This window comes from Mustela putorius, unplaced genomic scaffold, assembly GCF_011764305.1.
Source record: "Mustela putorius furo isolate JIRA1106 unplaced genomic scaffold, ASM1176430v1.1 tig00000196_pilon_pilon_pilon, whole genome shotgun sequence".
Lineage (NCBI taxonomy): Eukaryota > Metazoa > Chordata > Mammalia > Carnivora > Mustelidae > Mustela > Mustela putorius.
The window spans coordinates 9,364,617-9,391,367 of record NW_025421310.1 but is presented as its reverse complement, the minus strand read 5'-3'; the positions used below and the strand labels follow the sequence as shown (position 1 = coordinate 9,391,367).

At 48.3% G+C, this 26,751-nt stretch overlaps 2 protein-coding genes across 5 annotated transcripts; both read right to left on the bottom strand.

The window, feature by feature from the left end:
- Positions 1-4,465: 4,465 nt before the first annotated feature.
- On the bottom strand, positions 4,466-22,698 carry LOC106003292 (sialic acid-binding Ig-like lectin 5). Of its 4 annotated transcripts, none has more exons than XM_045077396.1 (10): positions 22,563-22,698; positions 17,204-17,268; positions 16,744-17,124; positions 16,241-16,519; positions 15,968-16,015; positions 15,133-15,543; positions 14,766-15,050; positions 14,464-14,563; positions 13,178-13,259; positions 4,466-5,755 (listed from the first exon to the last, which is right to left on the bottom strand). In XM_045077396.1, the coding sequence occupies exons 2-10, from the start codon at positions 17,256-17,258 to the stop codon at positions 5,555-5,557; spliced, it is 1,842 nt and encodes a 613-aa protein (XP_044933331.1). In that variant the 5' UTR covers positions 17,259-17,268; positions 22,563-22,698; the 3' UTR covers positions 4,466-5,554. The 4 variants fall into 4 exon arrangements, with proteins under 4 accessions (XP_044933331.1, XP_044933329.1, XP_044933330.1 ...); XM_045077394.1 differs by lacking the exon at positions 4,466-5,755 and adding an exon at positions 11,299-12,834; XM_045077395.1 differs by lacking the exons at positions 4,466-5,755; positions 22,563-22,698 and adding exons at positions 11,299-12,834; positions 18,101-18,237.
- Positions 22,177-26,335, bottom strand: LOC123391267 (sialic acid-binding Ig-like lectin 14). Its single transcript, XM_045077441.1, is given in 7 exon segments — positions 22,177-22,701; positions 22,809-22,879; positions 23,021-23,139; positions 23,142-23,158; positions 23,270-23,527; positions 25,614-25,661; positions 25,840-26,335. Coding segments are annotated over 6 exon segments (672 nt in total). The 5' UTR covers positions 26,000-26,335; the 3' UTR covers positions 22,177-22,701; position 22,809.
- Between the last annotated feature and the right edge of the window lie 416 nt (positions 26,336-26,751).

Genomic DNA, 26,751 nt, shown 5'->3' with positions numbered 1-26,751 from the left:
GGCTCATCTCTGTGCTTTTCCCCTCAGCCCTCTTGTTGCCCTAACATTCTTTGGACCTCGTGGTGCCAGCCTGGCGAAGAGAGAGGAGGTCTTCTTCCAGATTATGCTCATGCTGCTGGCCTTTGACCCAAACTATTTTTTTAAAGATTTTATTTATTTATTTGAGAGAGAAAGAGAGAGAACATGCCCACAACAACAGAGGAGAGCAGCACAGGGAGAGGGAGAAACAGGCTCCCCTCTGAGCAGGAGTCTGACAGGGGACTTGATCCCAGGACCCCAGAGCTGAAGGCAGATGCTTAAAGACTGAGCCACCCAGGGCTCAGTGGGTTAAGCCACTGCCTTCGGCTCAGGTCATGATCTCAGGGTCCTGGGGTCGAGTCCCGCATCGGGCTCTCTGCTCAGCAGGGAGCCTGCTTCCCTCTCTCTCTCTCTGCCTGCCTGCCTCTCCGTCTACTTGTGATTTCTCTCTATCAAATAAATAAATAAAATCTTTAAAAAAAAAAAAAAAGACTGAGCCACCCAGGCACCCTGACCACACTTACACTAGCAAGTCTGTGCCCAGATCTCCCCTCGAGTAGAGGATAGGAAAGAGTGGGTGTTCACTGGATCTCCTCCTGTGCCAGGCTCAGGGCTGTGCCTTTCTGCACATTGCCCCACTGAACCTTCACGACCACCCCTAGAGAGGACTGGCTAACAATTCTCATCTGGCAGAGTGGGAAATGAGACTTGAAGTGGTAAGCAACCATCACAGGGTCTCACATCGTTGATGAATATTTGGAGGCTGGACTCGTGACCCACACATGCTTGAGGCCATAGAGAGGGATACCTTAATCCATGGCACTCTGGTCCCAGAAAAGGAGATGATGCACGGTGGGAAGGTGTCTTATTTATAAGGGATAGGACTTATCTTATCAGCTAAGGACTATCTGACAGTAGTCCAGGACTGATGGCAGCCACAGACAGCAAGAGAGACCTCCATAGGAGGGGGAGTCTAAAGGAATCAACATCATGTCTCCACGGACCAGCCCCTATGCCATCTTCCAACTGGTCCAGGAGACTCTGCTGCTAATGAACATGCAACATGCTCATGAGTATTAACAGTGGATTTCACTTTGCATTTGCAACTGGAATGTCCCTAGAAGAGGAAGTTCCCCAGAGAACTTCATATCTTAGGGAAGTTACCAAGCTTATCAGGCCACCACTAAGAATTAAGATCTCAGTGTGACCTATAGAGAGGTCGTTTTTAGGCCAACTCTGGAGAACAGGGGACTGGGGTAGAAGCTGGGCATGAGTGGAAAGAATGTGCAGGAATTTATTTTTAAAAAAAAACAAACTCTGGGACACCTGGCTGGCTCAGTTTGTGAAACATGCAGCTCCTGATTTCAGGTTTGTGAGTTTGAGCTCCAGTTTGGGTGTAGAGATTACATAAAAATAAAATCTTAAGAAAAAAAAACCCTCGTATCATCTTCTACCTGTCAGAAATATGAGAGGGCACCTGGCTGGCTCAGTCAGAAGAGCATGTGAGTTTGAGCCCCATGTTGGCTGTAGAGATAACTAAAACAAAATAAACTTTCCCCCAAGAGGTTTTATTTATTTACTTGAGAGACAGAGAGAGAGAGAGAATGAGCAAGGAGGAAAGGGAGAAGCTGGCTTCCCTCTGAACAGGAAGCCTGATTCGGGTCTCTATTCCAGGACCCCAGGGACAAGACAGGAGAGGACAACCTGAGCCAAAGACAGATGCTTAACCAACTGAGCCATCGAGGTGCTCCTAAAACAAAATCAACTAAAACAAAACCAAAACCAAAACGAAGAAACAACAAGTGTTGGAGAGGCTGTGGAGAAAAAGGAGCCCTCCTGCACTGTTGGTAGGAATGCAAGCTGGTGCAGACACTGTGCAGAACAGTATGGAGTTTCCTCAAAAAGTTAAAAATAGAACTACCGTAGTATCCACAATCACACTGAGTATTTACCCCAAGAATACAAAAACACTAATTCCAAAAGGTATATGTTTCGGAATTTACCTACATTTACTGCAGCATTATTTACAATAGCCAAATTATGGAAGCAGCCAAAGTGTCCACTGGTAGGTGAATGGATAAAGAAGATACAGGATATTAGCCATAACCTTCTAATAATCTTCCAATACAGTGGAATATTAGCCATACACAGGAATGAAATCTTGCCTTTTGCAACAACATGTATAGAACAACATGTATGGAAAGTACAACGCTAAGTGAAATAAGTCAGGGAAAGACAAATGCCATATGATTTCACTCATATGTGAAATTTGAGAAACAAAACAAATGAACAAAGAAAAAAGAGACAAACCAACAGACTCTTAACTATGGAGAACTGAAGAGAGTGGCATTAGGTGGAGGGATGGATAAAATAGGAGAAGGGGATTAAGAGTACGCATACCATGATGAGCACTGAGTAATGTACAGAACTGCTGAATCACTATACTGTACAGCTGAAACTAGTATGACATTAACTATACTGGAATTAAAAAAAAAAAATAGTGTCATTTAGGCCAAATCCCAAACTGGGACTTAACACAAAACCTAACTGCAGTTTCAGTCTCCTATCACCAGGGCTCAGGAGTGCAGGAGCAGCTGGCTCCAGGAGTCCCAGACAGATGGGTTCAGCCACTCCAAAGGTAGAGACACACGCGGTGGTGAAACAAGGCAGGAATTTACTCCAGGGAGGCCAACACTGGGACCACAGTGGACTAATGTCTCCAAGACTGCCTTCAGAGTGCTGAAAATCTTCCTAAGTTTATATGAGGAAAATGTGGGTGGCGCCGGGGCGGCTCAGTCAGTTAAGTGTACAACTTGATTTCAGCTCAGGTTATGATCTCAGCTCAGGTTATGATCTCAGGGTTGTCCGATTGAGCCCCACATTGGGCTCCATGCTCAGCACAGAGTCAGCTTGAGATTCTCTCTCTCTTTGTCCCTCCCTCCCCACTCCCACCCATCACACACACTTGTGCTCTCTCTTTAAATTAAAAAAAAAGAGGGGTGCCTGGGTGGCTCAGTGGGTTAAGCCGCTGCCTTCGGCTCAGGTCATGATCTCAGGGTCCTGGCATCGAGTCCCGCATCAGGCTCTCTGCTCAGCAGGGAGTCTGCTTCCTCCTCTCTCTCTCTCTGCCTGCCTCTCTGCCTACTTGTGATCTCTCTCTGTCAAATAAATAAATAAAATTAAAAAAAAAGAAAGAAAGGGGAGCCTGGGTGGGTCAGTTGTTGGGCATCTGCCTTCGGCTCAGATCATGATCCCAGCATCCTGGGATCGAGCATGTCAGACTCCCTGCTCGGCAGGGACCCTGCTTCCCCCTTTCCAGTTCCCCCTGCTTACATTCCTGCTCTTGCTGTCTCTCTGTCAGGTAGATAAATAAAATCTTTTAAAAATACAATAAAAATTAAAAATAAAAAAAGAAAAGAAAGTACGTGAGGAAGAGCAGTGGGGACATGCTGTTAGGCAGGATAGGTCTGGTGGATGGTTGTCTTGGGGTCAGACCTACTGGGTCTCGCTGGCTCAAGGTAGTTCTTATTGGTTGAGGGGGTAGTTTCACTTCCCATCACGATGCTCCCCCCTCCTCCAAGGTCTCTCGCCTGAGTTCAGAGATAAGCTGGAATGAAGAACTTAATCAATTAGAAAGTACAGACTGAGGCAGCGCCTGGGTGGCTCAGTCTCATGAAGGGTCCTATTCTTGACCTCAGCTCAGGTCTTGATCTCAGGGTGGTGAGTTCAAGCCCCAGGCTGGGCTTCACACTGGGCATGGAGCCTACTTTAAAAAAAAAGTACTGACTGAGGTCAAAGTGGAGGTGGTTGACATCCTCTGTCATTCCCCAGAGACGCAGTCCTAGCTGGTCAGTCAGGAATTTTCTGATCAGCACCAAAGAGTCTGCCACAAGGGTCCCTCCATCCCCCAAAGGAAGATGAGGTAATCTTAGGAGGACACCCCTTACCTTCACCTCTCCACACAAGAGAAAGCAGCCTCACCTGGACCAATCCTTTTCTCATGCTATAACTTTCTTGCCCTACCTCCTTCTAGAAAAATTTCCATTTTGTACCTTAATTAAAAGCTTAATGTCAGGCACTTACGATCAGGAAAGCTCAGAAAAGCTCATTGGGCACCGGCATGACAGTGCCGCTGGGGAAGTTTCAGCTGCTTTCATTTTAGTGCTTTCTTGAGAAAAAAAATAATAATAACAAGTTAGTTCAGCTTTACAGGAGAGGCGAGAATGAGCTCTTTCTTCTGTCCAGGCTCTGAGCCGCAGTGCGTGCAAGGACTCAGAGGCGAAGGACCAGCCCTTGGACGCAAGGTGAAGCGAAGAGGCAGGGCCTCCAGGGGAGGGATCTCAAACTGCACAGCCGTGGGCTGAACAACACAGAGGTGGTTGTAAGGAAGAAAGCAGAGAGAAGTGCAGATGAGCGGGGCCAAGGAACAAAAATTCCACCGAGTAAATGAGGATGTAATTGGCTTTATTCAATGACTCCTAAATTGGGCAGCATTCCATCCCGTAAAGAGACAGGCACTCTGAGGGGCTGCACGTAGGTTTTTATAGGCAGGAGGGTGGGGCAAGGGAGTTATTACCAAAAGAAAAGATTTTTTTTTTCAGGTCAGGCCATCTTTTGGGGGAAGCTCTCATCCTGCTGGTGACCTCATCAGGGCTGATCAGGAAATTTCAGATCCTCTGTTGAAAGGTCACATTTCCGGGAGAGATTGAGACTGCTGTTACTCTTGGTTTGCTCAGTTGTGGGGGCAAGTGTCTCCACTTTGGGTCCATGGTTTCTTTTCCAACAGTAGCTAGCAGGGAGGGTGTGATGGACTTTAAAAGCTGGGGGCAGCCAATACTCGTGATGTATTGTCTAAGGCTAGAGAGCCTTGAAGGCGGTTGTGTAGGAGACACAGGGTCAGCTCTCTGGCTGCTGGACACATTGCTGTGGGGCCCATCTGTGAGACAGGGAAGGGACTGGAGGTCAGGAGGTGAAGGAATGTGCTAGAAGAATTGACAGGTACAAGTGGGATGAGGAGAAGACTCCACAGAGATGATAAGAGGCACATATGTTATGAATCAAACACCAGGCTGAGCGACTGGTCTTTCTTTCCCTGGGGGGGGGGTGCTCTGAAGAGCTCTGGGAAGGAGAATGACCCCAGCAGGTTGCTACCCTGTGCTCTGGGCCTGGTCATCCCAAGCCTCAGGGTAACTTGCCAATTATTTTTCTGTCCAAAGAAGAGAGAGCAGTAGGTACTGAGCACAGGTAAGGCAGTTGAGATGGGACTTTTGTTGGTTGATTTCTGTGTGTTAATTTCTTTAATGTCCACAACCACCTCTGAGGCAGAATGCGCGATCTCTGATTTACAGAATGGGAAACTGAGGCACAGAAAGATGAAGTGACTTCCTTGGCAGCCTACATGAGAGCCCAAGTCAGCTCCACCTGGGGACACTCGGCCAGTCCTTCCTGTTCATATTGCCACAGTGGTTCACATGCTTTGCTGATTAGTGCCTGACTTCTCCTCTGCCCCAGGAGCTGCAATTCCTCAGGCAAAGCTCTAAGCATCCTCATTTGTTGTCTTGATCTCTGAGTACTCGCTGGTGCCGGCGCTCTCCTCATCCTTAGGCTCCCTCAGCTTCATTCTGTGAAAGCTGAAGGAGGCGTAATGGAGCTCCTGTTGCTCCCCTGAGGGAGGGGCATCCCCGGTAGGGGTTGCTTGGGTTGGGGGGCTGTCTGGACAGGACTTTTGCCTGGAACCCTGAAGAAAGGAGAAACAAGGGAGTCAGAGAAGGAATAAGGCAAGTATGGGATAATGGGTCATTCATTCATTCATTCATTCATCCTCCTATTCACAGACACTTCCTATGAATCCAACGCTTCACTCATCCATTTAAAATCCTGTAATGCTGGGGCGCCTGGGTGGCTCAGTCGGTTAAGCGTATGCCTTCAGCTCAGGTCATGATCCCCGGGTCCCAGTCCCAGGACTGAGTCCTGCATCCGGTTCCCTGTTCAGCAGAGATCCTGCTTCTTCCTCTGTCCTTCCCCCGACTCATGCTCTCTCTCAAATAAATAAAATCTTAAAAAAATAAAATAAAATTCTGTAAGGCAAAAAGATAGATAAAATAAAATTCTGTAATGCTACGACTGATTAGGCCATATTGAAGGTTTACTAATCACGTTTAATCCCCACAATGTGAAGGATACTGATTTCCCCCATTTTACAGATTAGGGAGACTGAGGTGGGGGAAGGTAAAGTAACTTGCCCTCTAGTCACCAGCAGAGCCAGGAACAAAATGAGTTCTGTTGTGTTATTGGAAATAAAAAGGGGAAGAAATACTCGGACAAAATAAAGATAAAATTCCCAGAATTGAATAAAGATAAACTAACGCAGCTGAAAAGGGCCCCACAAATGGAAGATTTTAAAAAGAGCAAGGGAGGGACACCTGGATGGCTCAGTGGGTTAAAGTCCTGCCTTCGGCTCGGGTCATGATCCCAGGGTCCTGGGATCGAACCCCACATCGGGCTCTCTGCTCAGTGGGGAGCCTGCTTCCTCCTCTCTCTCTGCCTGCTTCTCTGCCTACTTGTGATCTCTGTCAAATAAATAAAATCTTTAAAAAATAATTTAAAAATTTAAAAAAAAATTTTAAAAGAGCAGGAAAACTACATACCCTAATACAGCACAGTAAATCTTAAGAATACCAAAACTGGGAGCACCTGGGTGGTTCAGTGGGTTAAGCGACTGACTTCAGTTTGGGTCATGATCTCAGGGTCCTGGGATCAAGCCCCCACATCGGGCTCTTTGCTCAGAAGGGAGCCTGCTTCTTCTTTCTCTCTCTCTGCCTGTCACTCCCCCAGCTTGTGTGGGGCACTCTGTGCTCTTTCTCTGTGTGTGTGTCAAATAAACAAACAAAATCTTAAAAATATATATATATCAAAACCGAAGAGAAAAATGTAAAAGTTTCCAGTGACAATGAGTGGATCGCTTAGAAACATGAAAGATTCATAAAGACATAAAATTTCCTTTCCTTTTCTTTTTTTTTTTTTTTTTTTTGAGAGAGAGACAGAATGCATGTATGCAAGCAGGGGGAGGGGCAGAAGGAGAGGGAGAGAGAATCTCAAGCAGATTCCCCAGTGAGCACAGAGCCTGACATGGGGCTAGATGTCACGATCCTGAGATCATGACTGAGCTGAAATCAGGAGTCAGAAACTTAATCACCTGAGCCACCCAGGTGTCCCTAGACATAACCTTTCTTAACCGTGACACTGGGTAGGTACAAGAAACAAGAGAGTACAGTGTTGAAAGAGTTAAAGGAAGAGGGTGCATGGCTTGCTCAGTGGGTAGAGCTTGTGACTTTTAATCTTGGGGCTGCAAGTTTGAGTCTCATGTTGCGCATAAAGTTTCCTTAAAGGATAAATAAGATAAAATAACAAAATAAAGCATTGAAGGAACATCAGTTTGATCCTAGAAATTATATCCTGCCAAATGAAATTCAAATGTAGGAGCATGAAAAAAACTTCAAACACACAAGTCCTCAGAAGTCTTAACACAAGAAAACCCATATTGAAAGCATGTTGGGAGGAAGAATTCAAATAAAAGTAACAAAACCTGAAAATGCTGCAATAAATATGGGGTACAAAGGTGACAAAGTACCCCAGTAAAATGCATGGTTGTATCTTAAAAGACCAAATTTAAAAATGTTAAGTATTTTCATAATAACCCAGAATGAAAAATGAAGATCTAGAAAAAAGCACCAACATCTTGGAAAGTGGAGGGAAAGGAGAACACGAGATATATAAAAGAACACTAAAGTTTTTTTGTTGGATATAAGAGAGATATATTAATTTTTTAAGAAAGGAGAAAATGGAATATGGAAAAAAATGGAACCTAGAGGATAGAGTATTTCTAAAATATGTGGGCTCACAACCCTGAGATCAAGAGTCACAGGCTCTTCCTACTGAGCCAGAAGGTGCCCTGTGATAATTTTTAAATCGGGGGAAAAAAAAAAGAAAAAGAAAAGCCTGTTAAAATGGCCAACAGACACATGAAAAAGTGCTCAATATCACTTGCATCACGGAAATACAAAGCAAAAACCACAATGAGATACCATCTCACACCAGTCAGAATGGCTAAAATTAACAAGTCAGGAAACGACAGATGTAGGCAAGCATGCGGAGAATAGGGAACCCTCCCACACTGTTGGTGGGAATGCAAGCTGGTGCAGCCATTCTAGAAAACAGCATAGAGGTTCCTCAAAAAGTTGAAAATAGGGGCACTTGGGTGGCTCAGAGGGTTAAACCTCTGCCTTCGGCTCAGGTCATGGTCTCAGGGTCCTGGGATCGAGGCCCGCATCAGGCTCTCTGCTAGGCGAGGAGCCTGCTTCTCCCTTTCTCTCTCTGCCTGCCTCTCTGCCTCCTTATGATCTCTCTGTCAAATAAATAAATAAAATGTTTTTTTTTAAAAAGGTTGAAAATAGAGCTACCCTATGACCCAGCAGTTGCACTACTGGGTATTTACCCTAAAGATACAAATATAGTGATCCAAAGGGGCACATGTACCTGAATGTTTATAGCAGTAATGTCCATAATAACCAAACCATGGAAAGAACCCATATGTCCATCAACAGATGAATGAACAAAAAAGATGTGGTATATATACCCAATGGAATACTATGCAGCCATCAAAGGAAATGAAATCTTGCCATTTGCAGTGACGTAGATGGAACTAGAGGGTATTATGTTAAGCAAGATAAGTCAGAAAAAGACAATTATCATATGATCTCTCTGATATGCGGAATTTAAGAAACAAAACAGAGGATCATAGGGGAAGAGAGGGAAAAAAGCAAGAAGAAATCAGAGAGGGAGACAAACCATAAGAGACTCTTAATCGTAGGAAACAAACTGAGGGTTGTTGGAGGAGTGGGGGTGGGGGGACGGGGTAACGGGGTGACAGGCATTAAGGAGGACATCAGATGTAATGAGCACTGGGTGTTATAGAAGACCCATGAATCACTGAGCTGTACCTATGAAACCAGTAATATATTACATGTTAATTGTTTTAAAAACCTGTTAAAAATACTTCAATATTGGGGCGCCTGGGTGGCTCAGTGGGTTAAAGCCTTTGCCTTCGGCTCAGGTCATGATCCCAGGGTCCTGGGATTGAGCCCCGCATCAGGCTCTCTGCTTGGCAAGGAACCTGCTTCCCCTTCTCTCTCTGCCTGCCTCTCTGCCTACCTGTGATCTCTGTCTGTCGAATAAATAAATAAAAATCTTAAAAAAAAAAAACTTCAGTGTCTATATACAAATTATTAGAACTAACAAGGGAGCTTAGGGGTGCCTGGCTGGCTCAGTAGGTCGGTGGACCATGCACCTCTTGATTTCAGGGTTTGTAAGTCTGAGCCCCACAATGGGTGTAGAGATTACTTAAAAATAGAATCTTTAGGGGTGCCTAAAAGCCTCTGCCTTCGGCTCAGGTCATGATCTCAGGGTCCTGGGATCGAGCCCCACATCAGGCTCTCTGCTCAACAGGGAGCCTGCTTCTCCCTCTCCTCTCTGCCTGCCTCTCTGCCTACTTGTGATCTCTGTCTGTCAAATAAATAAATAAAATCTTTAAAAAAAATAGAATCTTTTAAAAAAAACTAACACGAGGGTTTAGCGAGCTGGAAGAATATAAGATCAATATATTTGTAATTGCTTTTCACGTGTTGCTGCGTCTACAGAGAGAACAAAGACAATTCTCAGCATCCAGACCAGCACCCCAAAGAGCTGGGTGTCACTGGGAAGAAACGAACATTTACAGTGGATCCCCAGAAGAACTCTGCAGGGGTGTTCAGCCCCACCACGGTAGAAAGTAGAAGGAGAAGCTGCATGGACACAATAAGGAACTGGCGACTGTGGACTCTTTCGCCACCCACTACCCACACTCCTTATGACACAGACCTCTGTGACCAGAAAATAGAGTCTGAGTGTGCTCACTTTCCTACCACTGATTCAGGAGACTGCGTCACTTACTGAAATATGAAATCTCTTAGAGGAAATATATGTCTGCAGAGGATGCAGATGGTATCCCTCTGTAAAACTGTGGTACAGCGGGGTTATGAGTAGATCTAAAAATGCTCCAGCTACCAACCCAATAAGAATCTAAATGACACACTATTTGTAATTTTTTAAAATTTTAAAATGCTTTATATAAATTTTTTGAAGTTTATTATTATTACTATTACTATTATTATTATTTTAGTAATCTCTACACCCAACATGGGGCTCAAACCCATGACCTAGAGATCAGAAGTTGCATGATCCTCCCACTAAGACAACCAGGTGTTCTAACGCTTCATAATTTTTTAAGATTTTATTTATTTATTTGACAGACAAAGATCACAAATAAGCAGAGAGGCAGGCGGGGGGCGGCGGGGGGGAAGCAGGCTCCCTGCTTAGCAGAGAGCCCGATGTGGGTCTCGATCCCAGGACCCTGAGATCATGACCTGAGCTAAAGGAAGAGACTTAACCCACTGAGCCACCCAGGCACCCCAAATTTTTAACAAATGTTTTCATTCTGTTTTATCATTGATGAAAGATCAGAAGATGCACTTTTTAAAAGATAGCATTTGTAGTACTAACAAAGCTGGTTATTAAGAAAGTAAAATAAAAGTTTGCAAGACCTGTCTGAAGGAATTCTACATCTTTTTTGGAAAAAACTGAAACTAATATCTGTTTTTATGGGCAAGAAGACCGGAATTTATAAATAAGTAAATTCTTCCCAAGTTGATCTACAGATGTAATTCCAATAAAAACACCAATAGGAGGACTTTTTGGAATGTGATAAACTAGTTCTAATGTTTAAATAGATTGGCAATGGGGCGACTGGGTGGCTCAGTCAGTAGAGCATGTGACTCTTGGTCTCGGGGTTGTGAGTTAGAGCTCCATATTAGGCATGAGTCTACTTTAAAAAAAAAAAATGAAATAAAGGGGACACCTGGATGGCTCAGTCATTTAAGTGTCTGCCTTCAGCTCAGGTCATGATCTCAGGGTCCTGGGATAGAGCCCTGTATCAGGCTCGCTGCTTGGCAGGAAGCCAGCTTTTCCCTCTCCCACTCCCCTTGTCTGTGTTCCCTCCCTCGCTGTCTCTCTCTCTGTCAAATAAATGAATAAAATCTTAAAGAAAAATGATTTTATTTATTTATTTTTCAGGGAGAGCGAGCACAAGCAAGGATAGTGGAAGAGGGAGAAGCAGACTTCCCACTGAACACAGAGCCCAACATGGGGCTCCATCCCAGGACTCCAGGATCATGACCTGAGATCAAGCAGACATTTAACAACAGAGCCACCCAGGTGCCCCAATAAAATCTTTTTTTTTTTTTTAAGAAACTATACTTGAATATCCTTCTAATCCTAGGGTAAGAAAGATTTTCTTAAATGAGACTCAAAGTCACTCAACAGAAAGGAAGAGATTGTTGAATATGGTTATATTACAATTAAGAACTAACCTTCATCAAGGTCACCTTTAAAAAGTGAAGACAAGTTACTCACTGGAGAAGATATTTACAATGCATATAATAGAGGAAAAGTAGTATGAAAATGTATAAAACTCTCCAATAAATTCAATAACAAAGTCGAACACCCAATAGGAAAATGGGCTGCTGATGGGACCAGGCATTTTAGAGAGGAGGTGTTCATATACCAGTGAAGGCAGAGACATTTTCATCCTCATTGACAACCAAAGAAATGCAAATCAATACCAGAGTAAGATAGTGAGATGGAAAAAAAAAAAAATCAGAAAACCAAGTGCTACAGAGATTATAGACTAACAGCATCTGATAGGCATAGATGGATGTATAAATGGATGCGTTTGCTCTGGAAAACCTGGTCAACCAGAACATTCACATACCCTCCCACCTAGTAACTAAATTCTTATGTAACAATGAAGAAAAACTCTTCCATGTGAATGCAATGAGATATGAACCAGAAATCTGGAACAATTCAAATGTCCAGCAGCAGGATCTTAAGCAAAAGACATAATCATAAAATGAAACAGATAGCGGCAATGTCCCGCAACACAGATGATTCTCCATGACGTAACTCACGGCGCTGGGTCTACAAAAGCAAGTCCTAGAAGAATGCACAGAACGTGACAACCTTTGTTGGTGCAGAAGCAATGAAACTAAACAGCGACTCTTTTAGGCATATGTCCATGGGATAACGCTAGCAAGAAAAGACTCAGCAGTGGTTCCTGGGGATGGGGTCACAGAGCAACCTGAGTGTATGGAAGTTAGGGTCAGTGTTTGAGGTCTTCGGTTGGATACTAGGGTCACAGCTGCTTATCATATCATGAACAAAAGGAGTAAGCACAAATGAACAATGCTTGTTCCTGCAATAAGGGGTTGGTCACGAATCAAGCATTTTGGATAACTCCATTTAGAGTGACATGGGTGCAATTTTGTAAGAGGTGAGAGGGGACATGTTGCACATGGAGTGAGAGACAACTGCAGTCCCCTGCCCGCAAAGACGTCACAAATACAACAGGGCAGAGACAAGCAAAGGCAGTGATGTTGTGTATGGTGCCCCTCAAGACAGGGATAGACACGGAGCTCTCTCTTTGAGAAAGAGACACAGACACTGGCAGGGAGGGGGATGGCAAAAGCTTCCCTGAGCAGACGGTGTTGGTACTGGAGCTGGAATGGCGATCGCAAGAGGTGGTCTAGTGGAAACGGGGACAGGAGTTTGGAGGAACTGTACACGCAAAGGCTCCAAGTCGTAGGGGAGCAGGTGTGTATGGAGACCGTGAGAAAGCCAGTGTAGCTGGACCACAGCAGGACCAAGGCTGGAGTGGCCATCAGGAGACTGCTAGAGGGATTTTAAATATCAGACCAAGGAACATGACTCAATTCTCTAAACAACATCATTGAAACTCCCAAATGGCTGGAAAGCAATAGAGTTTGGGAGAGGTTCCATCAGGCTGTGTCTAGAAAAGGCCGATCAGCAGGGATGGAACAAGAGGTGACCAGAGGGCCACTGGCTCTGGGAGATGAAGGTGAAGAACAGAAGGGAGGTCAACTCCCAGGCGTTCTTCCAGGAGACCAGGGCAGAGCAGGGGGTGGGGAAACGCTGGGAGCCCCATCTGGACTCGGAAGGGACAAGCCCAACAAACCCCCCAACTGCATGAGAGGACACCAGCATCACTCACCCAGGCCACTGTACCCATGACAGGATCTTCGTCATCCAGGCCCTCTCGGCTCCCAGATGCTTGCTTCCTGCGGGCCTTCACTCTAAGGGGAGAAAGCAGCATGCTGCAGCCACGGCTCAGACTCACATGGGCCGGCTGCCCGCTCCCTGGTGAGAGGGCATCCAGACCCCAGAACCAACCTCAGACCTTCCTGACCTGCACAGAGGTTTGGCTGGACCAACTTCATCACTAAAGATGCCTTTAACATGGGGGCGCCTGGGTGGCTCAGTGGGTTAAAGCCTCTGCCTTCAGCTCAGGTCATGATCCCAGGGTCCTTGGATTGAGCCCTGCGTCGGGCTCTCTGCTCTGCAGGGAGCCTGCTTCCTCCCCTCTCTCTCTCTGCCTGCCTCTCTGCCCATTTGTGATTTCTCTCTCTCTGTCAAATAAATAAAATCTTAAAAAAAAAAAAAAAAAGATGCTCCTAACACATAAACCCTGGGGTCCAAGTGGTCATAGCAGCGTTCTTTGTGACAGCTCAAATGTAGAAACAACCCAAATGTCTATCAATACACGAGTGACAAAATGGGCTCCATCCATGCAATGGAACGGCATATGGAGATAAAAAAAGGATGAGGTATTGGGCACCTGGGTGGCTCAGCTGTTTAAGCGTCTGCTTTCAGCTCAGGTCATGATCTCAGGGTCCTGGAATCAAGCCCCACTCAGGCTCCCTGCTCAGTGAGGAATCTGTTTCTCCCTCTGCCTCTGCCTCTGCCTCTGCCTCTTCCCCATACTGGTGCTCACTCTTTCTCAAATAAATAAATAAAAATCTTTTTTTTTTTTTTAAAGGACTGACTGACACATTCCACAACATGCAGGACCCTTGAAGACATGCTAAGTGAAAGGGGTCAGTCACGAAGGACCCCATGTTGCATGACTCCACTTAACACAGAATGTCCTCAATAAGAGGCAAAGGCAGAGAGACAGAAAATAGACTGGCGGTTGCCTTGCGCTGGGGGAGGATGGGGCCAGGATGAAAATCAAGGAGAAAAGGGTTTCTTTTGTTTGTTTCTTTTTCATTTGGAGATTGATGAAAAAGTCCTAGAATTGTGGTCATGGATGCACAGCTCTGAATATGCTAAAAGCCACTGAATTGAACCCTGTAAACATGTGGGAGTGGTATCTCCATGCAGCCCTTATCCCCCCACCACCCAGAAGATGCCCCCTGGATCTACTCTACTCCGCTCTGCGTTTCTGGGATTGAGTGACCTCTCTCCGCACTCCCTGTACCTCTCCCGACAATGACTTACATGCAAAAGAAGAGGAGGCACAAACTTAGGGAGAGCAGAGCCATGGCACCAGCACCTCCAAGAGCTGCGGGCACTGCTCCTGCCAGGAGCACTGGTTTCCCTGCAGGGAAGAGGCATGGGGAGACTCATTTCTGGGCCTCTGTCTCTTGCTCTCCTACCTCCTCGCAGAACTTGCTGCAGACGGAGCAGCACCCTATCCCACCAGTCACCCCCTGTGCAGACCCCAGCCCCACCCCCAGACCTTCTTTTCTAGGATCCAGACTCCCCCCTTCCTACACCTCTGCCCCTGACAGCTCCCAGACCTGGAAGCAGCAGGACAGCGGCGCTCTGTTTCCCGTGGTCATTCCGGGCCTCACAGCTGAGTCTGAGGCCAGAGCCCAGCGGCCCACTGAGGCTCAGGGAGCTGTTGGCCCAGGGCCCTGCAAGGCTGGAGGTGGCGGTGCAGGAGGCGTTGCTGTGGTTCCCCTCCAGCAGCTCCTCCCCCAGCCGCCAGCGCAGTGTGGGGGCCGGCTGGGCTCGGGAGGAGCAGTTACAGTGCGGCCCCTCGCCCTCCCAGGAGCAGGAGAGGCTGAGCAGCCGAGGGGGATCTGCGGGAGAAAGGGGAGGGGTCGGCCGTGTCTCTCCTCCCCAGGCCCCGGGCAGCCTGCCCCCAGGGGTCCCCACACTCACAGACCACAGAGAGATGCAGGGAGATGTGCTGGGAGCCCAGTGCGTTCTGGGCTTGGCAGGTGAGGTCTCCTTCATGCTCCATTTGTATCTGAGGGAGCTCCAGGATCCCAGGGTGTGCGGGATGGGAGGAGCTCAGAGTCTGTCCCCCCAGGACCCAGCTCAGCTGGGCTGGGGGGTTGCCTTCAGCAACACAGAGCAGCCGTGGAATCTGGCCTTCCTGGGTGAGAATGGTCAAGCCCTTTTCCAGAATCTTCAGGGCTTTGGGAGAGAGATGCAGAGAGAGAGGGAGAGCACCCGCTCCAGTTGTGGGAGGCTGGCAGTCTCCTTCCTCCCTCCTTCGCAGGAGCTGGTTGGCATTTCCCTCTCCTTCCTTGACCCAATGACTTGGTTCCATCAGGGCTGAAAGGCTGGCTTTACGCCCCAAAGAGTTTGACCTCAGGTGTCTGTGCCTCGTATCTTCAGCGGAGGCTCAGTGTCCCACTGGGACATGCCTGGGGTGCTTGGTGGCTTCACTCAGTGAACGTGCCAGGAAATAGGATGGAGGAAGCTGGGGTGGCGGGGTAGGCGGGAAGCCAGAGGTGTGCCACTCCTGAGGTGAAACAGGCTTTGAGTAGTTAGTGTGCGTGTGTGTGCGTGTGTGCACGCGTGAGCATGGGTGCGTGGGAATGCGGGTGCGTGCACCCGTGGGAGGTAGGGGGCTGCTGATTTTTATTTTTGCTTTTCCCCTATCTGATCCCATTCAAGCTATGATCCCCTCCCCTTTGCTGGGAGCTGACCCCCTACACCCACCCCAGGGCCTGGGTCTCAGTCTCCAAGAAGATAGGTTCTTTCCTACCTGTGCCATCGCTGGAGAGGTGGCTGATGGTGAGGTTTTGGGGAGCATCTGGGATGGAAAGATAAGGCCCGCCTCAGACCTGATGATTAGGATTGAAGATGACCTAGCACCCAAGGAGGGGTAGAGGACCACAGGGAAAGTGGGGAATGCTGCCCTTGTCCACTCCGCACCTACACTCTCAAGGTGCATCTGCATATACACACACACACACACACACACACACACACAGAGTCCCCACTATGTGGGGGGCCCAGCCATCCCTCCAGCACTCACAGGAGACATTGAGCCTGATGGTTCTTTCCACGGTGCCCTGAACTCCTGGCAGGTGCACCTGACAGGTGAGGTTGCTGCCATGGTCCTGCACCCTTGGGGTGAGGGTCAGCACCGAGGAGTGGAGGGTCTGGGGGTCCAGCGAGTCAAGAGCACCCCCCATCCAGAAGAAGCTGAGAGGTCTTCCTTCTTCGCAGGATCCCCGCAGACTACAGGTCAGGTTCGTGGGATAGCCAGACTTCAGGGGCTCCAGAAAGTGGATGTCGGGTTCCTGTGTCAGGGCTGAGGAGGACAGACGCAGGTGCCTGGGCCCCAGGACGCTGGGTCCCCTGAGTGTGACCCTGACAGGGACCAGGGCCTCAGGACACCAGCTGACCCCAGGCCCCCATGTCTCTTCCCACCATCCCAGCCCCAAGACCTGGAGCAGGGAATGTTCCAGTGTCCTGCTGCTGTTCTAAGAGGGGGGGTCTCCACATCCCAGAGCTCTCCTGGGGCCCCTGCCATACCTGCCACCTTCAGGTTCAGCTGCTTATCTTTGTAAGCGTATCTCACATAGTCTTTCCCTATTTGGAACTTGTAGAGTCCCTGGTCGCTCCTCCTGGCCTCTCTGATCCTCAGGGAACAGTCGTTTTCCTGGGGCTTCCTGACGACGTTGAACCGGTCCCTGAACTCTGTCTTCACGGTTTTTGTTGGATCATTTGTAGCCACAAGCTGAGAGTTATGGGAGCTGTCCCCACTCCGGAACCAGTACACGTAGGGCCTCTCATGGGTAGACCACGAGCTCCAGGGATAGGAGAAGGAGCAGGGCACGTGCACACACAGACCTTCCTGCACCGTCACTGTGTCCTGCACTCGAAGCTGGTACCCCCAGTCCTCTTGCAGGGACCCTGTGGGGACACGGAGGCTCAGCTGTGGCTCTGGGACACCCCCACTGTGCCCTCCAGACCTCCCCCTTGGCCTACTTACCCCCCCACAGCAGGGGCAGCAGCAGTAGGGACACCATGTCTGCATCAGCCGGCATTCAGGTCCCTCTGTTGGGGAAGGAAATGGCCCAAATCAGGGGGTGAGGCCAAGGAAACCCCAACAGGAAGCTGCGTGTCAGAGCTGTGGTCACTGCAGAAAGGGAACTTGGGCAGCAACGGGCACTGGGGAGGAATTACCATGTCTCACCTCTGCATCTGACACAGCAGTTGAGAACACCAAGACCCCCACCTCCCACCCCCGAAGGCTGGGATGCTTGTCCAGATGTGAATCTGGACATGAACACCTTCCAAATGACATTTAAATCGAAAGTGAGGTCAGCAAAGGGCCAGAGCAGCTAGAAAAGAGAAACAGAGAGGGTGCAGCCAGCCTCAGCCCCTTCCCCCAGCCCTTTCTCTTCCCAGTTTGCCATCAGCCTGTGGGTCCAGTCCCGGAGCTGCTTCGGGGAATGCCCAGCAGGGCCCTGGGGTCTTAGTTCTTCATCATGTTCTACAGTCCTTTGGACACGGATCACACATGGAGCCCGCTGAGCTCCAGCTCCAGGATTTCAACAGTCATCCAGACCCAGAGCAGCCGCACCCAGCAGATCTGCAGAACCACCACTCAGATAAAGAATCTGATGAGTGGGTTGCCTGGGTGGTTCAGTTGGTTAAGCAACTGCCTTTGGTTCAGATCATGACCCTGGAGTCCTAGGATCGAGTCCCACATTGGGCTCCCAGCCCCGTGGGGAGTCTGCTTTTCCTTCTGTGACCTTCTCCATTCTCATGCTCTCGCTCTCTCTGTCCCTCTCAAATAAATAAATAGAAATAAGTAAATAGTCTTTTAAAAAGGAATTAAAAAAAAAAAAAGAATCTGATGAGCCAACGAGGAAGTAAGACTCACTGGAGCAACCAGAGGAAAATCTGCAACAGTTGCAATATTCCAGCAATCAGCTTGCCAAGGAAACAAATGAATTACTGAACTGGGGACTTCAGAAAGATGCCTCCTTAGTGACTTCTCTGGAGCAGGAAGGATTTCCAAGCAATGCAGGGAAGAATGGCTGAAAAGGAAAAGGAGCTTATTCTGCCTTCGGCTTGGGTCATGATCCCAGGGTCCTGGGATAGAGTTCTGCATCAGGCTTCTTGCTCAGCAGGGAGCCTGCTTCTCCCTCTGACCCTACCCCCCACTCACGCTCCCCTCCAAAATAAATAAAATGTTAAAAAAAGAAAAATATTTGGCCATGACCATCCATGACCAAGGCGACCCAGTGACAGCAGAGAAGCCAGTGTGGAAAGCTCAAAGGTGCACGCAGACAGAACCGCTGGTCAGTTACAGCACGCTGTTTACTATCAGAAAAAATTCTCACAAGAATATCTATATTCTGGCCCTGGTCCTGTTAGTGATGATTGCAATCTTGGGACTTATTATCTGGCAAATCTGAAGCAATTGCCTCAGGGCTGCCTTTTGCTGAGCTGTTTTCAGGGGCCAAGGCTTCTTGGAGTCTTGCCAGAACAAACAAATATCACAGGAAGAGAACATATATGCTGGAACGACCTGTCATCAGTTAGCTAGAAACTAATGACTAGCTAGACAGTGTTTTTCAAAATTTACATATACATTATATTGATTTCTCAGATTAGTGAGAGTTAATTTATGTGGATTTTTTCTCATTTTTTAATTCTGATGGCCCTTCATCCTGAGTGTTTACTGACACTTGCATTCTAGGTATTTTTTTTTTTTATATAGATTTTATTTATTTGACAGACAGAGATCACAAGTAGGCAGAGAAGCAGGCAGAGAGAGAAAAAGGGAAGTAGGCTCCCCGCTGAAGAAAGAACCCAGTGCAGGGCTCCATCCCAGTACTCTGGGATCCTGACCTGAGCCGAAGGCAGAGGCTTTAACACACTCAGCCACCCAGGCGCCCTGCTAGATACATTTTTTAAAGATATTTGTGTTTTGACAGGTGACACTAGAATCTGGTAACATCACCTTTTTAGTGTATACAAGACTCATATTTTCACTAGGAACTGAGAGAGATTTACCTTCTGGCACCCAGAATATTGGAGCCTGTTAGAAACTATATATAAGCCAACACTTTTTATGACTTAGCATTTTCATTTGAATTTCTCAGCAGAAATCTGCTTTGAAAGACTTTGGCAATGTGTTTAACTGGAAAGCAAACAATTGCACTGCAATCCAAATTGAAAGTATGGATTGGAGCCATCCAGTTGTTGGGGTACATGCTATTCTGGGTTTGAAGTTTTCTTTATTGTCTACTGGTGTCCGTAACAGCTTACCCAGAACTGTCTTGTTCACAGTTTAAAGCAGTGAATTTCATTAACATGACTATACTCTCTGGAGTCCCTCTCCCCCAGTCTGTATAGAAAGGGAGATATATTTATTTTTTTTTAATATTTTACGTATTTATTTGACAGAGAGAGATCACAAGTAGGCAGAGAGGCAGGCAGAGAGGGGGGGGGGGGAGAAGCAGGCTCCCTGCAGAGCAGAGAGCCTTATGCGGGGCTCTATCCCAGGACCCCGAGATCATGACCTGAGCCGATGGCAGAGGCTTTAACGCACTGAGCCACTCAGGCGCCCCAGAAAGGGCAATTTAGACAAAGTATGCTTTTGAAAGACAAATGGGAATTGTTTGGAATGATTTCCTCTTATTGTTGTTGTTCACTTGTGGTTCTGTGGTCCTGGTGAACAAGGAATGTTGCTCTCTCTCTGAAAAGGTTGTTATCTCTCTCAAAAGTCAAAAACCAGAAACAAATGCAGTCATTGTAATTTAGAATAAACAACTGGGAGGATATTCACACATGGCATACTAATTAAAAGCAAAACAGGACATCCAAATGGCCAACAGACACAAGAAAAAGGGCTCAACATGACTCGCCATCCAGGAAACACAAATCAAAACCACAATGAGACACCACCTCACACCAGTCAGAATGACTAAAATTAACAAGTCAGGAAATGACAGATGTTGGCAAGGATGCAGAGAAGGGGAAACCCTCCTACACTGTTGGTGGGAATGCAAGCTGGTGTAACCACTCTGGAAAACAGTATGGAGGTTCCTCAAAAAGTTGAAAATAGAGCTACCCTACGACCCAGCAATCGCACTACTGGGTATTTACCCAAAGGATAAAAACATAGTGATCTAAAGGGGCACCGACACCCCAATGTTTATATCAGCAATGTCCACAATGGCCAAACTATGGAAAGAACCCAGATGTCCGTCAACCGATGAATGGATACAGAAGATGTGGTATATATACACAATGGAATACTAGGCAGCCATCAAAAGAAATGAAATCTTGCCATTTGCAACAACATGGATAGAACTAGAGGGTACTATGCTAACTGAAATACATCAATCAGAGAAAGACAATTATCATATGATCTTACTGATATGTGGCATTTAAGAAATAAAACAGAGGATCATAGGGGAAGAGAAGAAAAAATAAAACAAGATGAAATTAGAGGGAGACAAACCATAATATCAAACCATATAATCATAGAAAACATATAATCATAATATATAATATAATATATACCATATAATCATAATATACAAACCATATAATCATAGAAAACAAAAACTGAAGTTTGCCGGAGCGGGTAACTGGTAGCTGGAGGAAATGGGTAACTGGGTGATGGACATTAGGAGGGCACGATATGGAATGAGTACTGGGTGTTATTTATAACTGATGAATCACTAAATTCTACCTCTGAAACTAATATTACACCATATGGTAATTAATTGATTTTATATAAAATTTAAAAATAAAGCAAAAACAATACCAAAACCAAAAATGAATTATTGATACATATAACAATATAGATAAATCTGAAAAATGTAAAACTGGGAAAAAAATTCAGACCCTAATGCATATGTAATGCTTGAGTCCACTTACATAGCGCCCCAAAACTGGCAATACGGATCTGTATCGACAGAAAAGAGGGAGTTGGCATGCGTGTGACTCTGCTGACTTGAAGGAGCCAGGGACAAAGCCCAACACCTTCAGCACAGCGCTCAAGGCTCCAAATTTTCTGACCCTGCCTTCTGTCCCGCTGTGATCATGTCTCTGGTGCCCCCGGTCATCCCCGCCAAGTTACAGAAACAGGTGTGCTCCCCTTCATCTGCCAGGGGGTCTCAATTCTTGGCCCATCTCCACCAGAGCTGCCTGCCAGCTGCCTATCCTTCCCATCTCAGAGCTGGGACCTGACCCCCAGGGGCAGGGGGATGGAATCTGTATGTTGAACTTGGTGGTGTTGGAAGCAAGGGTGTGCACACAGGTAAGCATTCATCTAGTTGCACTCCTTAGATTTGATTATTTAATCAATTTAAGTTAGACCTCCAAACACAATGAATACATAAAATGTCTTCTTTAGACCATGTTCAACAAAAAAAGGATAGAAGGTTGAGATATAGCTTTGCTCTCAAAACTTCCACAGAGACATTAAACAGTAAAATCAATTTTTATGTTGCATCTTTAATAAAACTTTTATTTATAAGTAAATGTGTTGTTCTGTAGCAATTATTATGAGGTAGGTGTCTCTCATCTGGGAAAGAAAAGCTGCATTCTTGACTCTGTTATGCACTGTCATCTACACTGAGAGGGAAGTTTGGGAGACCAGCAACTCAGGGGTTAAGCAGGTCATGGGAAGTAAGCCCAGGGAGCTCCCTTACAGGGGCAGGGCTGGGGATGGAATGGAGGAGGGTGGGAGGGGTGGGGTGGGCAGAGCCAGCAGGGAGAGGCAGGCTGAGCAGATGGAGACGACTGGCCATTGGCAGAAACAAGGGGGCATCAGCTACGGTGTGTTTTTACTTCCTTTTTTTCTTAAAAAGCTTGCCATCTGGGGAGAGATGGTGCCTCCTAGGGCCAGCCAGTTTTTAGAGATGGTGAAGAGTTCTGCAGGGAGCTCACCTTTCAGATCAAACTAACCAATCCCCAGCTCGTGTCCCACAAACACCCTTTAAAAAAAAGATTTTATTTATTTATTTGAGAGAGAGACAGAGAGACAGAGAGAGCACAAGCAGGGGGAGGGGCAGAGGAGAGGGAGAAGCAGGCTCCCTGCCCTGAGGGGGACTGAATCCGGGGGCTCTAGGATCATGGGATCATGACCTGAGCTGAAGGCAGATGCTCAACCAACCGAGCCACCCAGATGCCCCAAACACCACTTTTCTCTAACTCATGCACCCTGCCCTAAATCACCAAGGACAGGTAGCAGACAACTAGAGCCACCCCTTTAGGTCAAGGGCCCCCAGAATTACTCAGACTAACTGATCCTGAACTATACTGCTAGCCTTGTTTTTCTCACACAAACCCCAGGAAAGGCTTTTGCGAGGCCTCCCCTGTACCTGATTCTGCCTCCCAGCCAAAACGTGGTGCTTCTTCCCACATGGCCCTGCATGGTGTGGCATGCCCCATTTCCTTGGGAAACGTAAGTAGCAACTTCTGATGATGTTGGCCTCTCTGTGTCATTGCTCCTTCACCTCCCTAAATTAAAGTCCAGGGGTGCAGTGGAGAAGGTTTGAGTTGAGAGGTTCCAGGAAGAAGCTGACCGTGACATCTCATATCTGTCCCCCTGGGCTCCAGGTCCACACCTCAGTCCCATCTTGAGAAGGAGAGAGGCTCACTCAGGCCTCTCGGCCCCGATCCCTGGGGGTCCCCACACCTGCAGAACCAACACGGGTCTCAGATCAGAGAGCTGCCATGTAGTTCTAACTCCAGGCAGGATGGGATGGCTGAGCCCCACCTGGAACTCGGGGCCAGTCAGCAGATTTCCCGGGAGAGGGTTGGGCCCGCTCACACTCACCTGGTGTAGTAGATCCAGGTGAGGCCATAGGCGAGGAGGAAGCCAGCCCCCATGAGAAACCCTCTGATCAGGGTGAGGACCAGGGGCCAGGAGCCCTCCTGCTTCTCACTCACACACAGTTGCAGGAAGAGGGGCTTCCTGCAGAAGGAAGTCCAGAGGTTGAAGCTCTGTCCCCAGACCCCAGTCCCTTCCACAACCCAAACACCTGACCAGGCTGCCCCCCCTCCCCAAACCTGTATTACAACTCACTGCGCACAGAGAGGCTGATGGAGATGCACTGGGAGCCCAGGGGGTTCTGAGCCTGGCAGGTAAATTCCCCTTCATCTTCCACCCCTACGTGGAGCAGCTCCAGGACCCCAGGCGCCGAGGGCTGGGAGGGGCTCAGGGCTTTGCCCTCCCGGGACCAGCTCAGCATGGCAGGGGGGTTGCTGTCAGCGATGCAGACCAGGCTCAGGAACTGACCCTCCAAGACAGGCAGCGACATGCCATTGCTCAGCATCTTCGGGACTGGGTAAGAGAGTCACCACCAGCTGGTGGAGCCGAGAGAGGCATGTCTCCCTCCCTCTTCCCACAGAGCCAAAGCCTGGCAGCTCTGGAGGAGTTGTGCCAGGAACTGAAACCGCCTGGCAGATGGGGGAAGTGCACTTGTCCCTGGAGCTTGGTGGGGACGACCGGGAGCATCAGAGACATGATCACGGCGGGACAGAGGGCAGGGTCAGAAATTCTGGAGCCCGGCTGAGGGCACTGGGCTTTGCCCAGAGGTTACTGGGAAGCGGTAGGGGCTATGAGCAGGGGAAATGGAGAATCAGCGCTGGGTCTACAAAGATCCTGCTGGGCCAAGTGCGGCCTGCCACAGAGAGATGTACAGGAGGCAGGGAGGCTGAGGAGGAGGCTGAAGCAATGGTCCAGGGTCCAGGAGAAAACTGGAGCTGGCCTGGGCCAAAGGCAAGAGGAGGGAAATGATTTAGGAAATGAAGTTCTCAAGACTCGCGGACTCATGGGTGCAGCTGGTGAGAAGGGGAGTCACCCAGAGTGGGGTCCAGACCCGCCGCTGGGGTTAAGTAGCAAACACAGAGAGGCATCAGCAAGAGGCAGCTGCACATCTGACCCATGACCAGCTAGAAAGTTGTGGGAGGCACCAGGACAGGGTCAGCATAGGGATGGGGTCACAGGGGGAGACAGGGGACAGAATGAGGATGCCCAGGAAAGTGGACACAGAGAGCAACAGGGGCCCAGGCTGGAGCTAGGGGGACTGAGAACGTGGAAGGGTCCAACAGAAGATGACGAGATCGGCCACAAAGAAGTGCAGACAGAAATTCAAGCATGGGGAGCAGAACCTGGAGCCGCAAAACTCACAGAGACAGAGGTGGAAGATGAGAGGCTGAAGGGTGGCTGCCCGGGGCTGGGGTTGGGGCTGGGGAGTCAGTGTCTGGTGCGCATAGAGTTTCGGTTTCGCAAGTTGGAGAGAGTCTTGCAGGAGCAGCACTGAAAGCCTCCAACGCGGCTGAGCTCTAGCCTTAAACATGGTGAAGACAGTAAGCTTTATGTTGTGTCTGTTTTATTACAATGATACATAAATTCTAGGGCCCCCTGGGTGGCTCAGTTGGTTAAGCCTCTGCCTTGGGCTCAGGTTATGATCCCAGCCAGGGTCCTGGGATAGAGTCCTGCCTCCTGCTCTCTGCTCAGTGGGGAGCCTGCTTCGCCCTCTGACCCTCCCCCTACTCGTGTGTACTCTCTCTCTCAAAAATTCATAAACAAGGGGTGCCTGGGTGGCTCAGTGGGTTAAGCCTCTGCCTTCAGCTCAGGTCATGATCCCAGGATGCTGGGATCAAGCCCCACACTGGGCTCTCTGCTCAGCGGGGAGCCTGCTTCCTCCTCTCTCTCTGCCTGCCTCTCTGCCTGCTTGTGATCTGTGTCTGTCAAATAAATAAATAAAATCTTTTTAAAAATTCATAAATATTTTTTAAACAGACTCCCCTTCCCCTTCTACCCCTCTCCCCCATCTCTCTAAGGTGAAGAGATCAAATAAATCAGTTTTAAAAGAAAACAACCATAAACTCTACAGCTAATGAAAAAAGGAAGGAGGTCAAAAGGCACCAACCTCAGTTATAAAATAAGTAAGTTACATCCTCTCCTGAGGATGTAACACATGCGGTGACTATAGTTAATAGTGCTAGACTGTTTCTTTGAAAGTCCCTAAGAGTAGACCTCAGATGTTCTCATCACAAGGAAAAAAATTTGTGACTATATGTGATGACAGATGTTACATAGACTTACTGTGGTGATCATTCTGCAGTGCAAACAAATACCAAATCATTATGTTGTCCACCTGAAACTAATACTGGTACATGTTGATTAGAATGCAATTAAAATGAAACATACATAATACACACAAACTAGAGGGAAAAAAGAGGCAGGAGCTGAAAGCTATCCTGGGTCCACGATGGGCGACCCTGGTGAGGTGGGGCGGGGCAGGGGGCAGACAGAGACTCAAGGGGCTGAGGAGTGAGGGAGGGTCTCATCTCCAAGCCCTGAGCCCTGAGCAGGCAGACCCTGTTCTCATCACAACCCCAGGCGAGAGGATCTTTCCTACCTGTGTAGTTTCCCTGCAAAACGCGTGTGGTCATCAACTGTGGAGCGTCTGAGGAAGGAAGATGTGGTGAGGGGCAGGGTGGGCTTCGGCTCTTTGTTCCAGGAGCCCCATAAGTGGAAGGGATGGGCTTTCCAATTTCCCCCAATCTCCTCTGGAAAAAGGATCCCAGGACTGACCCCTTTCCCCTCACTGCTCTGAGGGACCCAGCCATCCCTCCAGCACTCACAGGAGACATTGAGCCTGATGGTTCTTTCCACGGTGCCCTGAACTCCTGGCAGGTGCACCTGACAGGTGAGGTTGCTGCCATGGTCCTGCACCCTTGGGGTGAGGGTCAGCACCGAGGAGTGGAGGGTCTGGGGGTCCAGCGAGTCAAGAGCACCCCCCATCCAGAAGAAGCTGAGAGGTCTTCCTTCTTCGCAGGATCCCCGCAGACTACAGGTCAGGTTCGTGGGATAGCCAGACTTCAGGGGCTCCAGAAAGTGGATGTCGGGTTCCTGTGTCAGGGCTGAGGAGGACAGACGCAGGTGCCTGGGCCCCAGGACGCTGGGTCCCCTGAGTGTGACCCTGACAGGGACCAGGGCCTCAGGACACCAGCTGACCCCAGGCCCCCATGTCTCTTCCCACCATCCCAGCCCCAAGACCTGGAGCAGGGAATGTTCCAGTGTCCTGCTGCTGTTCTAAGAGGGGGGTCTCCACATCCCAGAGCTCTCCTGGGGCCCCTGCCATACCTGCCACCTTCAGGTTCAGCTGCTTATCTTTGTAAGCGTATCTCACATAGTCTTTCCCTATTTGGAACTTGTAGAGTCCCTGGTCGCTCCTCCTGGCCTCTCTGATCCTCAGGGAACAGTCGTTTTCCTGGGGCTTCCTGACGACGTTGAACCGGTCCCTGAACTCTGTCTTCACGGTTTTTGTTGGATCATTTGTAGCCACAAGCTGAGAGTTATGGGAGCTGTCCCCACTCCGGAACCAGTACACGTAGGGCCTCTCATGGGTAGACCACGAGCTCCAGGGATAGGAGAAGGAGCAGGGCACGTGCACACACAGACCTTCCTGCACCGTCACTGTGTCCTGCACTCGAAGCTGGTACCCCCAGTCCTCTTGCAGGGACCCTGTGGGGACACGGAGGCTCAGCTGTGGC

Excerpts from the sequence above, each read along its gene's own strand:
- LOC106003292 (XM_045077394.1), bottom strand. The coding sequence starts at position 17,258 with ATGCCGGCTGATGCAGACATGGTGTCCCTACTGCTGCTGCCCCTGCTG. Across the intron at positions 14,564-14,765 it reads CGCTGTCCTGCTGCTTCCAG|GGAAACCAGTGCTCCTGGCA; the intron begins GTCTGGGAGCTG and ends TCTTCCCTGCAG. Across the intron at positions 13,260-14,463 it reads TGCCTCCTCTTCTTTTGCAT|AGTGAAGGCCCGCAGGAAGC; the intron begins GTAAGTCATTGT and ends TTCTCCCCTTAG.